Raw genomic sequence first — 14,122 nt, 5'->3', positions numbered from 1 at the left:
TTTGGTGCTTTGGGTTCATGGAAGTGAAAGAAAGACCACCTGGGAAACGCCACTGCACACAAGTGTACACTGCACACAATGAAATTGCATGTATGCCTAACCAGTGCAAGGGGCAGCCCCTAATGGCACCTCACGGGAGCAGTGCAACAAGACGGTACCATGTTTAGGGTACCCCAGTCATAGAGGAGGATGGGGGAGACCAGTGGTTAATTACTCCCAACACCAGCCTTACGTGTTGGGAATTGAGCTGGCAACCTTTGGGCCATGACCACCCATAACTGACCCGTGTGCCTTTTGTGGACCTGAACACACCTTTTGTGTTTTGGGTTCATGGAGAAGAAATGGGCATAAGAAGAGGCCACTAACAGTGTGTCAGTGACACTGAGGTTATAAAAAAACCCTGTACAAAATGAGCGGAATACAGAACAAGAATAGTCTGTGTCAGGGAGGGCATATTTGGTTCCCTGCAGCCAGTCCGGCCGACACAGCAACCAGCCACCCGACGTAGATCACAGGTGCATTATAATAGTCGATATAATATCTAGCTTCAAGGCCTGTTCGCAGTATATTACATCCACCCACATACTACTACACCTAATGTATGTCTAGATGTGTTTACACAAGGCACACAATACATGCACGCACACACGCACGCACGAACGCACACGCGCGCGCACGAACGCACGAACGCACGCACGCACGCACGCACGCACGCACGCACACACCTTAACTGAGCTGCACTGATTTCCCCCCTCACTAACCTGGAAAGGCCCAATGCAGACAATGGAACACGTTCCACTGTATGACCTTGTCTGGTCTCCAAAAAACTCTTTTCTGCAGAGAACCCCCTTAATCCCAAGCCAATGTTTTTTTTTTTTTCAAAAGTACTCTACACACGACAACAGGAGAGACAAAACAAACAAGATGGGGGGGAAAAAAGACGATGAAGATGAAAAAAAAAATGTAGGAAAAAAAAAATTCTAGCGTCTGATTCCACTCTCATTTACAAAATCCACATGAACAGAAGCCAAGACCATCTGGAGGGCTTTGAATGAGGAGATAAAAAAACACAACTCAGGAACATACAGTAAGATCTACAAAGAGGCAAGGTGAGAGCAGAAGACACGGGGGCGTGGGAAGAAGGGAGGCAAAGGTTTTCTCTCTCTCTTTTTTTGATGTCTTCAGATAGAAATGTGCTACTGTACAGTACCGGCCCCCATGGTATGCTTCCTCTTCATATGAAAAAGCTTTTCATCCCTGGAAGCCATAGCCAAGATCATATGCAATGTATACACATGCATACACCTCCAGCAGAACATCAAACGCATTCCAGAGGATATCAAACCCATCCCCTTTTTAATAGATATCATTTTCTCACCATATGTAACTGCTGCGCACGCCTACACACACACACATATACACACGCTAGGGTACACACAGGAATACAGTACACATGCACTCAAATGAAAAAGTGGATTACGTTTGATGTGTATAGGAGAGCTTTGCGGGGGAGATTATTTCCTGCTATGGCAGGTATGTTTGTGTGTACAGTAGGGCTGTGTGTGTGTGTGTGTGTGTGTGTGTGTGTGTGTGTGTGTGTGCGGCGTGTGTGTGTGTGCGGCGTGTGTGTGTGTGTGTGTGTGTGTGTGTGTGTGTGTGTGTGTGTGTGTGTGTGTGTGTGTGTGTGTGTGTGTGTGTGTGTGTGTGTGTGTGTGTGTGTGTGTGTGGTGTAATGCATGGTTCGTGGTTTTGGGCACTGGGCAAGTACCCACTAAGCCAAAATGGCCACTTTGGGGCCAATTGCTCTCTATGATAACACTCACACTGCTCTCCCACTTTTTTCCCCAACCCTAAAAACTTGGCTGGAATTTTTCACAGTCCTCCCAACCCCTCGCTGGTGTGTGTGTGTGTGTGTGTGTGTGTGTGTGTGTGTGTGTGTGTGTGTGTGTGTGTGTGTGTGTGTGTGTGTGTGTGTGTGTGTGTGTGTGTGTGTGTGTGTGTGTGTGTGTGTGTGGTGTGGTGGCTCAACAGTTTCACAGTTTTGGCTGTGTACAAGGTGTAAATATTTCCACCCCACCACAATCACCGCCTCCATCCCTGCCTCCCTCCCGCCCTACACAAACCCACCTGAAAACACGGTGCCAGAGAAAGCAAACTGAGTGAGGAGAGGAGAACATGAAACAGATACGAATACGAATGGACAAGGGCAAAATTGGACACCACACAAACACACATAGTGTCATTCATTACACACATGTACACTTACAGACACAAACACGCGATCATATCACACACGTACGTACGCACGCAAGCGCGCACACACACACCTGTTGTGAAACTGACAGTCGCACTACAAGATGGAGAGCAGTTCAAGGGTGTTGGTGGAAGAGCTAATGGGGTGGTGTGTGGAGAGAGTCAAACAGAAGCATTGTATTGACAGGCTTTTTTGTGGCATGGGCGGATGCCAAAGCCATCCCATGGTTAGCTTGCACAGCAGAAGCAGAAGCAGCAGCAGCCATTGGAAAGCTGAAGGCTCTCATTATGTTCTCCAGAGTTGGACACCTCTCCTTTAAAAGCAATATGTCTGACAACACGGCTGGAAGACCTTTTGCCTCCGACATCAGTCATGAGAAGCCATCACAGATCCTGAAGCATCCATTGATGATGCCTTGCCATAAATGTCACTCAACCTCTTTGCCCTCCACGCAGGATCACACAATGACATGGTAACCGAAGATTGAGCTTTTATCAAAAAGATATGCACTCTTATCAAAACCCATTGACTGCATTTTCACATCATTTCAAAAGACGTGAAGATGGATTTCAGGTGTAGCGTTTAAGCCATATTCAAGACAAAACAAAGAGGACATGAATCGCTTTAAACAGGTGCATCGCACGATAAAAAGCCCCTAGGAGAAGGAACACAACCTAGATCTAAAGAGGCATCAATGAGCTCCATCATGCTAGCATTGATTTGAATATTAAAGTAATGAAGCAGCGCGCAGGGGGTTCTGAATGAGCTTATTGATAACATGCGTCAAATCAATGAAAGCTAGTAAAAGGTTGGCCTCAAGCTAATTTACTAGGCCCCCTCTCTCCAGTGCTACTAAAATGCAATGAAATGTTTTCCCCAGTAATGTAGTCAATAAATACTGATTACTTGAAAAACAGCTCTGATTCGCCCCCGCACATTTCTGACCCTGGTCTAATGAAATAGCATAATAACCTGACCAAGGAAAAAATGTACTACATCAGACAATTACAATGACTCATATACCAGTATTAAAAGCCTTCTAAACATACATTAGTGGTCGATGCAACAGTTAGGAAGTCAGGTAAATCATTTCTTCACAAAACGTAAAACTGTGTGTATGTGAAATACCAGATGGTTTCACCAAAATATCAAGATCATTTTGTCTGATTGATTTTCGCCCATGGCACCGACATGTCCCTTCGCGCAGAATCGTCACGTCAAATCATCACATCATCCCGGATCTCATAATCACTTCACCACCCTGAGAGACCACAGGCACGCGGGCCTGCCCTGCATCCAAGCGCGGCACCAAGCAGCTCGCCTTTAATACTAATGAACCCTGCGCTCTTCTCAAAGGGCCTATAACACCAGCGTCTTGCAATTTGCGAGGCAGAGCGTGCAATATGACGCAGGGGCAGTGTTGCCAGATTTGTCCCGCCCAAAAGGTTCTGAAAACCTGCCAAAACGCGCAAAATTCCACCCAATTTCAACAAATTGCATTGGTTTCTATGGGCACAAAACTGCTGAAAAAAAAAACGACAAATGGCCTATTTTTCCCGTTTTTACCCGAAGACGGACATCCCAAGCAGCCCAGTTGGGTGGGTAACCGCCCAATCTGGCAACACTGCGCAGGGGATGGGTGGGTGCCCACAACGCCCAATGTCAGTTAGTCAGTCATGTCGAGGCCCGTAGTGTGGCCCTAGCTAAAGCGGCATGGGGATCTTGGTGGGAATCAACTCTGGCACCTCCAGCAGCGAGTGAGCCAGCACCCAAAAGAAAAGAAACGGGAAAAAAAGCAATCACAAGTTCAGCCAACAGAAGGGGGGGGGAAAGTGAAATGAAAGGTTTATTACTTCTCAAAGACAATAAACCTCTCCAAAACACATGCCTACTGGTTGTCTCCCATGCTTACATATAGGTGGAACTTGGAAGGCGCAAAAACACCACTGAGAAACAAAGGGAGGAGGACTCTGCCCCCTTTTTTTCCCTTATTAAACGTTCTTCCTATCTCCAGTTTGCGTTTATTTGTTTGCTATCCCATACACTGACTCCTGTGATGCCGGGGGTTTTGTCCCTGCTATCCTCATACACAAACACACTTTCACTGTACCTGCTCTTCTTACGCACACAAAGACACAAACACTTACAAATACACAGATACAAACACACACACACACACACACACACACACACACACACACACACACACACACACACACACACACACACACACACACACACACACACATAGACATGGACACACACAGACACAGTGGCTTTCACTTCCACAGCAAGATTGGACGTGAAGGGATATTAATATTTAGACAAAAGCAAAAAAGGCATTATGGCTCTTCTATGCCTACTTGTCTGCCTGCATGTTTGTCTAGCTGTCTGGCTGTCAATCTGTCTCCATGCCTGTCTTACCTGTCCTGTCTGTCTGTCTGTCTGGTTGTCAATCTGTCTCCCGGCATGTCTATCTGTGTTGGCTAGCTGTCTCTGTTTCTGTCTCCATGCCTGCCTACCTGCCTGCCTGCATGCCTGCTCTTTGCCAGGCTGCCCAGTGCCTGCATGCTGGTCTGGCTGCCTGCAGCACCATGCTTCTCTACCTGCAACGTGCCTGCACTCTGCCACACCGCACTGTCAGAGAGAGTAGAGAGAGAGAGGTTCCATTGGCCCATTGTTTCCGTGTTCTATTATTGCAAGGAGGAGGGGGGAAATCCCCCTTTAGGCAGACCTAGGCAGACCTAAGGACTGTTCTATTCAATAGTAGGGGCATTATGACACGCCACTTTAGGCAGACCGGAACCTGGTCATGTTAGGTGCCCATAGCAACCTATTACATTGGCATATCTCTATATACTTAAAGAATCTCTGGCACTGTGCCTGCACTCTGCCAGCCTGTATCGCGCCCACACTCTGCCAGCCAGCACCGTACCTATATGCAGGTCTGCCTGCCCACATCATGCGTGCCTGCCTGCCTGCCTGCCTGCGTCTGAAAGCCGGGGCCCCCATTAATGCTTCCATTCATCTTGGCCGCGCTGTACCCTGGGCCAGAGAAGCGCATTAGGCCTCGGGCAGCCTGCAGCCTCCTGGACGGGGACCAGTGCCGTGCGGTGCGGTGCGGCTGGCATGTGCAGCGCAGCGCGGTGTCAAGCGTCAAGCGCACAACACCATGCCGTGCCGTGCCGCGCTCCATTTTCAAGTGCGTCATTTCTCCTCCATTGATTTCCCCTCCCCTCCCATGCTCCGGACAAGACAGGCACGTTCTTTATATCAATTAGCAAACACACACACGGGTGCAGTGGATACGCTCTCCCCTAGTGTCACGTACAGCAAACTGGGCTACAGAAGGAACCATATGAGAGAGAGAGAGAGAGAGACAGAGAGAGAGAGAGAGAGAGAGAGAGAAGCAGTAGAAAGAGAGGGGGGGGGAGGGGTCAGGCCAGCAAACAAGCAAATAAAAAGACAGACAAGCAGACAGGAAGACGTGCACAGAGGTAAATAGAAAGGGAAAGGAGGAGAGAGGCACAGAGACAGACAGAAAAATGAATACAAAGAAGGAAGAAGGACGCATTTAGAGAGCAAGACAGAGAGAGAAAGCAAAGTTAAGGTAATCAGATTAAATATGATGGATAATGGAATACGATGAAAAGGAGACGGCAGAACAGAGAAAAAAAAACATGCACTGCGGACCATAAGAGCACATCAATGTCCACTCTGCTGTACAGGGGAAAAAATAACTGGGGCAGGCCAGCCATGCCATGGATCGCCCAATTTGAGGCTGACCACCTTAAAAAAAGAACATATTTAACCCATTTTGTCCTGAGCCCTTTTTGGGAAAACGTCCCTTCTCGCTATCAAAACCTAAATATCTCAGCCTCCGAGGCACATAATAAAAAACATCAATTAAGTTGCATTTAAAAGCTAAAACCTTCATTTTACACCAGAATGTGTTTAGTTTCTGCTCTAACTTACCCACATTTTTAATAAAACAGCTCAAATCTCAAGAACCTGAATGCAGCGTATATGTGTCTCCAGGACACAATGGGTTAAAAGAAGGCCAATGCCACAGATGTGACCCAAGACTCAGAACACGAGCCAACCACCAATGCTTCACTTATGAAACGAAACCACACACTCATTCATTTATTCTTTCACCGAAATACACACAATTCTACATTCTCACCTCGCACGAATTAAAATAAATAGTGACGCAATGCTAATCGAGCTACTTTAATCCCCACTGCTGTGAGGTCCTTGGGCAGGCAACCGCTCTCTTGTTCTTTGGGCTTGAAGAAAAGAGAGGAAAAAAAAAAATTCAAACCCATTCCCTCAGTAATGAGCTTGCCCTCGAAGCAAACCGAACCAAAGGTCAGCCAATGTCGATTCGTAATGCTCTGATTGGTGTACATGCCGGAGCACGCTACTCTAGGAAACCTCCCGTGCATATCTCACTCAAAAATCCTGTATGCTGGGAAAAAACGATGGGCTGTTCTGTGACTTATCTGCAGCTTTGAGTGAGGTATTTTTCTGTCATGTATCTTTTAACAGCTGTATTTAATAAAATTAAGCTAATTACACTCATTCATTTGAAGAAGGTAGATTTTATTGATTCCTCTACTTGGCACAAGAGTGGCAAAGGCAAAATGACACATTAGTGACTTATGAAGTGGGAGACATCACTTTGATATAAATTATAATTATGAATTCTCAAAGCAGACACCGAAGTGTTAAGGTATGACCTTCCAAAAATGGATTGCATCACGCAAGCACATCACACACACACACACACACACACACACACACCGCTGTTTCTCAATCAAATAGTGACCCTTAAGAGCTTCATGTGCTTTGGCTTTGAAAGCTTTTCCACAGGCCTTTTTTCATCCGAAACTGCCGGACAACAATAGCTCCCTTTGTGCTCAGCTAGTTGGGAAAATTCCACATTTGATCTTTGGGCCTTGTTTAGAGTAAAAACAGCAATGTTTTAGAAAAAAGGAAAAAACAGGCCAACTGACCAGTTTTCTTATGAATAAATTCTACATCACCTGACTGAAACCAGGGAAGAAATGTTGCTATTCCAAATATTCCTGTTTTGCCAGTTGTACAAAGTCAGTCAGACTCTTACCAAACATGTAAATCAATATATTTCTGAAAGTACAGTACTGTGAAAGCAAGCTTCTTTTTCCTGACACACACGCACCCACGCGCGCACGCGCGCACGCACGCACACGCACACGCACACAAAGAGATCCAGACATCAGCACCCCAATAACACCTGCGTTCAAATGTGCAAATTACCACAAACTCAGCCTGTACCATTCACACCATGCAGGAACACCAGCACCAGCAGTCATCACCATAAACATATAAAAACAAATATAAAAATGAATCTCTCTTTTCTTACCTTAGGTTGAGCACGTCTAGGGAAGGCAACTTTGGGGTCAATCTGAGAGGAAATTGAGGCAGGAGAGAGAGATAAGAGGAAAGAATGGCATATTAGAAATTTGATTTGAATGTGTGGGCACAAAACAGAACAGAAAAGGCTACCCAGACTGTCGGCCAAAAGAGTGAACAATACAGGTACTCATATATCCGTGACCGAGCCGCCTGGACCCACAGAGAGAAACTCCAAATGTCAACCAGTAAAAGGAATATCCTTGGATTTGTAACAGTAATACACAGACTTAGTATCGAAGGACAGCGGATCAATAAAGTCTACAAGCTGTCTCCCTCTTGAGGGATTACCACAATTATTAGTGAATCAGAGGCAAAAAGAAACTGCTACCACCACCTCAGATAAAGCACGACTTTACACACTGTTTAAAAGAGACCAAGAGGACATATTAAACATTAGTACGGTACAGTATTTTTTTTAATGAAGTATAATGTTCTTTTAAGTATGCCATTTAAAGTATGCAATGGTAACTGGAATATGCGATGTGAACTTCACCTGCTACAATTAGTCGAACAGGCAGTTTTAAAATTAAAAAAGCGTGAGACTGTTTTGTAACAATGGACATCTGTGAAGACAAGGTTATTTGGATGTCAGCCAGCGCGTGCTATAAAGCAGAGCTCAAAGTGTGGATAGTGGAGCCGGAAGGCTGTCGAACAGAATCAACTCTTTAACAATAACAGAAATTCTCTTCAAGAAAAAAACATTCAAAATAGGAAAAACAGGCAGATGATGATGTGAAAAGAACAATAGGGGAATTTGCTCTTAATTACGGCTTAACTGGCATCGCTTCAACATTATGACACAATCAATCATAATCTGTAAACACAAAGCTTCCTTTTCTGTTAAGACGCGGCGAGAATGCTTCTTTATCTTTGCCTGACAGGAACCTGTGACCCGGAGGTCACTTAGAACTCCTTCATTGATGGCAATTATGCATGCAAAGCTGAGCAAACAGTGAAAGCTATTTTTTTCTCCTCAATAAGTTTTTTTTTTTTCCCACTCCGTTTTTCGGTCTTTGTCACTCTCTTCTTCTTTTCATCATCAGAGTAAAATAACTAAAGGGGTGGTAGGGGTTGTTAATGGAGCACTATGCGGCATGTGGATGGTGGTACTGTGGCGGTGCTCTAACTATCTTAACACAGAAAGGGGAAATGGACGGAGTGGAACAATGACTAGCACACACCGCCGACAAAAATAGACCTGCCTTGGGACACAGAGAGAGAGAGAGAGAGAGAGAGAGAGATAAAGAGAGAGAGAGAGAGAGAGAGAGAGAGAGAGAGAGAGAGAGAGAGAGAGAGAGAGAGAGAGAGAGAGAGAGATAAAGAGAGAGAGAGTGTTACCCAAATGATGCTGGGTCTGAATAGAATATTCAAAATGCTCCTCTGACCACTTTATTGTCGAGGACAAATGGGAGAGATGAAAAAGGAAAGGACAAAAAGAAAAAGTACCACTTGTCATCATCTTACTTAGATATTTAAAAAGCCTTCTGGACTTAAAGCAGGAAAGGAATCATCATTTTGTCCACTATGGTCAAGGATGTTATAATAACTGGTTCTTTGAAATCCTCAGTTCACCTGTTAATAAAAACCCACTACTACAGCAACGCTACAGCCATGGCCACAGCACACCTGCTCCTGTTCTCTGTATCACTTGCACATGCCCTCACACAAAGCCCATTCATTCACCACTGTTTGAACAACCAGTCTCATCCCATCCGTAAACAAACACTTAAATAACGCAACGGCGAGAAATGCTAGGCCATAAATCCCATGGAGCACCATGGCGAATGAGAATTACAAGTGGCTTTCGCAGGATGCGCACATATGAATGAATGTGTCTGACTGACTGACTCTGGCACAGACTGAAAGAGCGATAGCAAGGTTGCCTCGATTGTACAAGTTACAATGTCACTCTTCAGGGTCACAGGCAATAGCTAGAATAACATAGGAGCCTGAGGGCCTTTTCACTACCCTTCATATTTAATTTAGAGTTTAGAAAGTGAGTTAATATCCTCATATTTCAGGATTATTTCGGGATTTATTTGGTTAGTACATTCACCAAACTCGTTTATATAAAAAAATATATATCCTCATTTCAAAATGGCATTTCACAATGGTATTTTAAGACCTGTACATTTTGTCATAATTCAAAAATGAATATACAAATGACAAACGCAGCTCTGGCGAGTTTGTCCTCGAAGGACTGCCAAAAATCATGTGTTAACACCACGGCACATGCCCCATGCCATTCTGAGTCTCCACTCCATAGGTGAGGAGAGTGACAAATTACAGTAAGCAGAAGTAACAGCATGCATTACGTCATGATAGGACTGACAGGGAGGGCCATGACAGATGTAATGAATGTTTAAAAATGCAAACACACACAAGACAAGGCGATGAACACATCATAGTGCATAGAATGGTGGACATGGGGCATTCTCTATGGCTGTTCCTGTAGGAATGGTGTGAGCACTGAGTAAGTCGGAGAATGACAAGTCTGTATCTGCACATGTGCGCAGAAGGCAGATAGGCGGAACTCCGTGGTCAGCTCCTGTGCCCCGCACTGTCTGTCACATGTGCAGGACTGTCTGAGCCCTAACACACACACACACACACACACACACACACACACACACACACACACACACAATCCTCCAGTGTCTCTCTTGAGCACCATATCCCCTCTCCTCTCCTCTCCTCACCTCACCTCACCTACAGCATTGCCGAGGCCACGCTTCAACGCAAAAGCCATTCAAGTGCAACTTAAACGCCGCGTGCATGTCACATCACAATCCCGCCCGATAAATAATCGCAGTGTTACAAGCAGCTGCTACAAGCCGCCGTGTGCATGTGCGAGCGTGCGTGCATGCTGGTGTCGGCCCTGCCTGCCGCCAAGACCATGGCCTGCTCTTTCTGTTTGATTTACTCAACCCCCCCCCCCCCCACTTTCTTTTCCCCTCCGTCCCTTCTCCTTTAATAGCTCAAAAATAATGTAATGTCAAACACTGACCCAATTTTATTGGGAGTTGTGCATGTGTGGCCCTTATGAAATTTGCATGGCCCAGTTTTTTTATCATCTGAGGTATAAAATAAAGAAAGAAATAAAAAAATATATATAAAAATACTGCACAGCAGCCATAACAAGACTGAACAGGCTCCAATGTCTATTTGCCTTTCCATTACACATTACATATAATACAATATTTACTATGTCGTTATGTGTGAGAAATGTAATAACGGCAGCTTCTCGGTGTCTCCGTCACAAGCCCCTTAGGTCTTATAAATTTAAACATAAGGGCTGTCACAGACAGACAGAGACAGTGATTTTCTTCTCGTCTGGTAAAACTGTTTGTGCGACATAAAGCCCTCTAATTACCGAGCGAGGGAGAAAAAAAAATCATTGATCTGCTTGTCTGAATACATCACCCAGTCTCACAGACAAAACGTCCCACATTCTGAGGTGAGCTATGGATGAAAAGGATGCCGACCTACATGGAGCACATGGACCATGAATATAATAGTACTATTCTGCTATGACATTTGAGAATTATGTAATAATGACTTAACATTCAAATCACTGATGGAAGTTGGCATAACTTATTTGACTATGGAAAATGCATTTATACTGAAAAATGTATATTTGAGTGCTGAAATTCAGCAAAGTGGTGGGGAAGCTATGAAGCAGCACCCACGGACTTGCTTAGGTTTAGGAAGGGTTTTAACAGGTGCACTCAAACTGCTGACAATGACTTGCTGAGTAGCTCCTTGGGTTAGGAGGCTTCCAAAAAAGAAACATTAAATTTCATGATGTGCTATTCATACATATCCTCTGATTCTCTCGAGTGCATTGTTAGCAAAACTGTCATATCCAAATACTGCAGGAGGATCAAAGAATGGTCTACATGCACCGGGTTCCTGCACTTTCGTTCCAGACACTGTTATGCAATGTAATACTGTCCCTGCAAAAAGGCATTGACTTTCAAAATTCAAGAGAAGGATCTTATTGTGAATTTGATCGGTCGGCTTCACACCCAATTTATTACAAAAAGGAAAGGGGTTCACCAAAAAAAGGATTTATTTTGCATTCTAAGCATTTGGTCTAACTAAAAACATAAAGACACGTGTGAAAACTTAAAGCATGGTTTCAAATAAGGTTGGTTTTATTTCCATGCAAGCAATTAATGAATTACATGAACAACAATTGTTATGGCAACGGTGCATGAATGTGTACAAATGCAACAAGGTTTAAATGAAAAGAAAAAGAGGCACATTCCCAAATTCAACTTTCAACTCCCATTTTCAAACAGGTGGCCGGATGCTTTGCTATGGTCAACAAACAAATTCAAAAGAAAAATCAGAATGAAATAAATCAAGGTCTAAGTGAATGAACAGCAATGACAAAATCACCATTTAACATGAAGTATGATTTACGACCAGCACATCACCCTGTTGATCAATCACACTAAAACCACTGCAGTCTCAACACAATCCATGCCACCTGTGGATGGGCATTGAACCCCTGAAATGTCATGCAATATTTGGTGCAGAGAACTTATCATATGCAATTTGTGGATATGTTCAAAAGCTTTTAAAAAACATCTTTGAGTTATGTGCAATACGTCTGCACTGTATTATATAGCGCGAGGGGTTGAAATGATACAGAAAGGGGCTGGATCTCCCGCGCGCAGGAGGAGCCCGGGGATTGGGGCATGCGATTAGTTATTACTCTCGAGTGCATTTTGCCGTCTAAATGGCAGTAATATAATGTGACAGAAGACCCGCATAATGGAGATGATATGGCAGCCTGTAGGCAAGGTGAGGGTTTTCCCAGATGGTGATGAGCGGAATCGCAAACATTTGCAAGCAGTTTAAAGCAAGAACGTTTAACCAGACATACCGTTTTTGAGTCTAATTCGTGGTGCGGCTGGGCTAAGACTTTATCTACACTGCCAGCGTCCGCAAACGTAACGAAGCCAAATCCCCTGCAAGGAAAAAAACACATGTACACACACACACATACAGAGATTCAAAATACTGCAATGACCAACCCCGGTAGCAACGTGATACAGTGACAACTTACATAAATCATTATGCCAAGCTTCAGTTTACTAGGTTATGGATGAAAAAGCCTGCACGCGCATACGGCCATACCTTGAAGTAAGAATTTCGACATCACATGCAAACAACGTAAATGAAATATTTTTGTTTGGGACAATGGCATGACAAATCTCTGTGTGTATTGTTTTAAACAGATAACATTATCTGTGATTAAATTCGTGTATCCGCTTAAGTTAAGTGCAAATAAACAAGCATGCCGTGTAGTCCCAACTCAATGTCAAATTCTGTTAAGCCACCTTTGAAAATCGCTGATTCAATGGCTTAAGACAGCGCATCGAAGGATGCCTGACACAAAATTATAGCCGTACAGCCGAAGCCTGGGGTGATTTTACTGTCGCATGACCACGAGAAAGTGAAGAATGGAAACACCTTGCAAACATTTTACCTGGAGCGTTTTGTTGTGGGATCTCTCATCACCATACATTCTCTTATTTCCCCGAATTTACTGAAATAGTCTCTAAGGCTGTCTGCAAAACAAAACAAGAACAACATTAGCGCTTCGGAAGTCAACTATAATTGCGGCAGCTTCAAAAGCCCAGTTACTCACAGGGGTCGAATAGAGGACTTGAAATGATTGGAAATCAAAATAACCTTGCGCGCACTACACATATCCCGTACAGCGCCGCACGCTTGTTACACTGTAACTAGCACAGAACACACTCTGAAGGTAACAAAACACAGCCCCACAAAGCCACACGATGACAGCAAACGATTCTCCTACCTGGTGAAGTTTGCCAGCTGAGGCCACCGATAAACATTTTACTGTAAGAGGAAAACATAGCAGAAGTCAGTCCAGATGTCAGATCGGCCATTTTGACGTGCAGCTAACTACTTAGCTAGCCGCAAAAAAAGATAGCTAAAACGAAGGCAGAAGCAAGCGGCAAGAGAGCTGTTTTAGTTAGCCCAGAAAGCTATCTTAGAAAAAGGGGGCAGGCCCGTTCGCTAATATAATCAAACAAAGGTGTACTTGACTGGCCGCAGAGGAGAATGTTAATGACAGTGCAACACCACCGACAGTTCCTAAGCTTTTCATTATTAACCCAAATAAATAAAACAGCAATAAGTAAGTGCCGACAGTATTCTCTCTTACCCCGGGTCGTGTTGTGAATCATTAGGGCTTCCAGATGTGGCTTGGCTCCCTTCTCCCTCCATTGCTAACCCAACTATAGCCAGTAACTAACACACACAGTCACAGCAAACGCTACACAGAGCCCAGCTAAGGAGAATATTACTGAGCCGGGAATGCAATCGTCACACGTGGGATCAGCTCTGGATCCCTCCCCCTCCCTTGAC

The 14,122-nt window shown here is 44.4% G+C and overlaps 1 protein-coding gene across 7 annotated transcripts in view; it reads right to left on the bottom strand.

Moving 5' to 3' along the window:
* msi2b (musashi RNA-binding protein 2b) overlaps positions 1-14,122 on the bottom strand; it is a 377,756-nt gene extending 363,634 nt beyond the window's left edge. For all 7 annotated transcript variants that reach the window (XM_063205251.1, XM_063205254.1, XM_063205250.1 and 4 more), the window contains exons 1-5: positions 13,920-14,122; positions 13,551-13,591; positions 13,215-13,296; positions 12,609-12,693; positions 7,662-7,703 (exon numbers count right to left, since the gene is read on the bottom strand). In XM_063205251.1, coding sequence (XP_063061321.1) covers positions 7,662-7,703; positions 12,609-12,693; positions 13,215-13,296; positions 13,551-13,591; positions 13,920-13,981 — 312 coding nt within the window. In that variant the 5' untranslated portion in view covers positions 13,982-14,122. The remainder of the gene's footprint in view (positions 1-7,661; positions 7,704-12,608; positions 12,694-13,214; positions 13,297-13,550; positions 13,592-13,919) is intronic.

The sequence above is a fragment of the Engraulis encrasicolus genome, chromosome 8 (genome assembly GCF_034702125.1).
Source record: "Engraulis encrasicolus isolate BLACKSEA-1 chromosome 8, IST_EnEncr_1.0, whole genome shotgun sequence".
In the NCBI taxonomy this organism is placed as follows: domain Eukaryota; kingdom Metazoa; phylum Chordata; class Actinopteri; order Clupeiformes; family Engraulidae; genus Engraulis; species Engraulis encrasicolus.
This window is presented reverse-complemented; position numbering and strand designations above follow the sequence as displayed.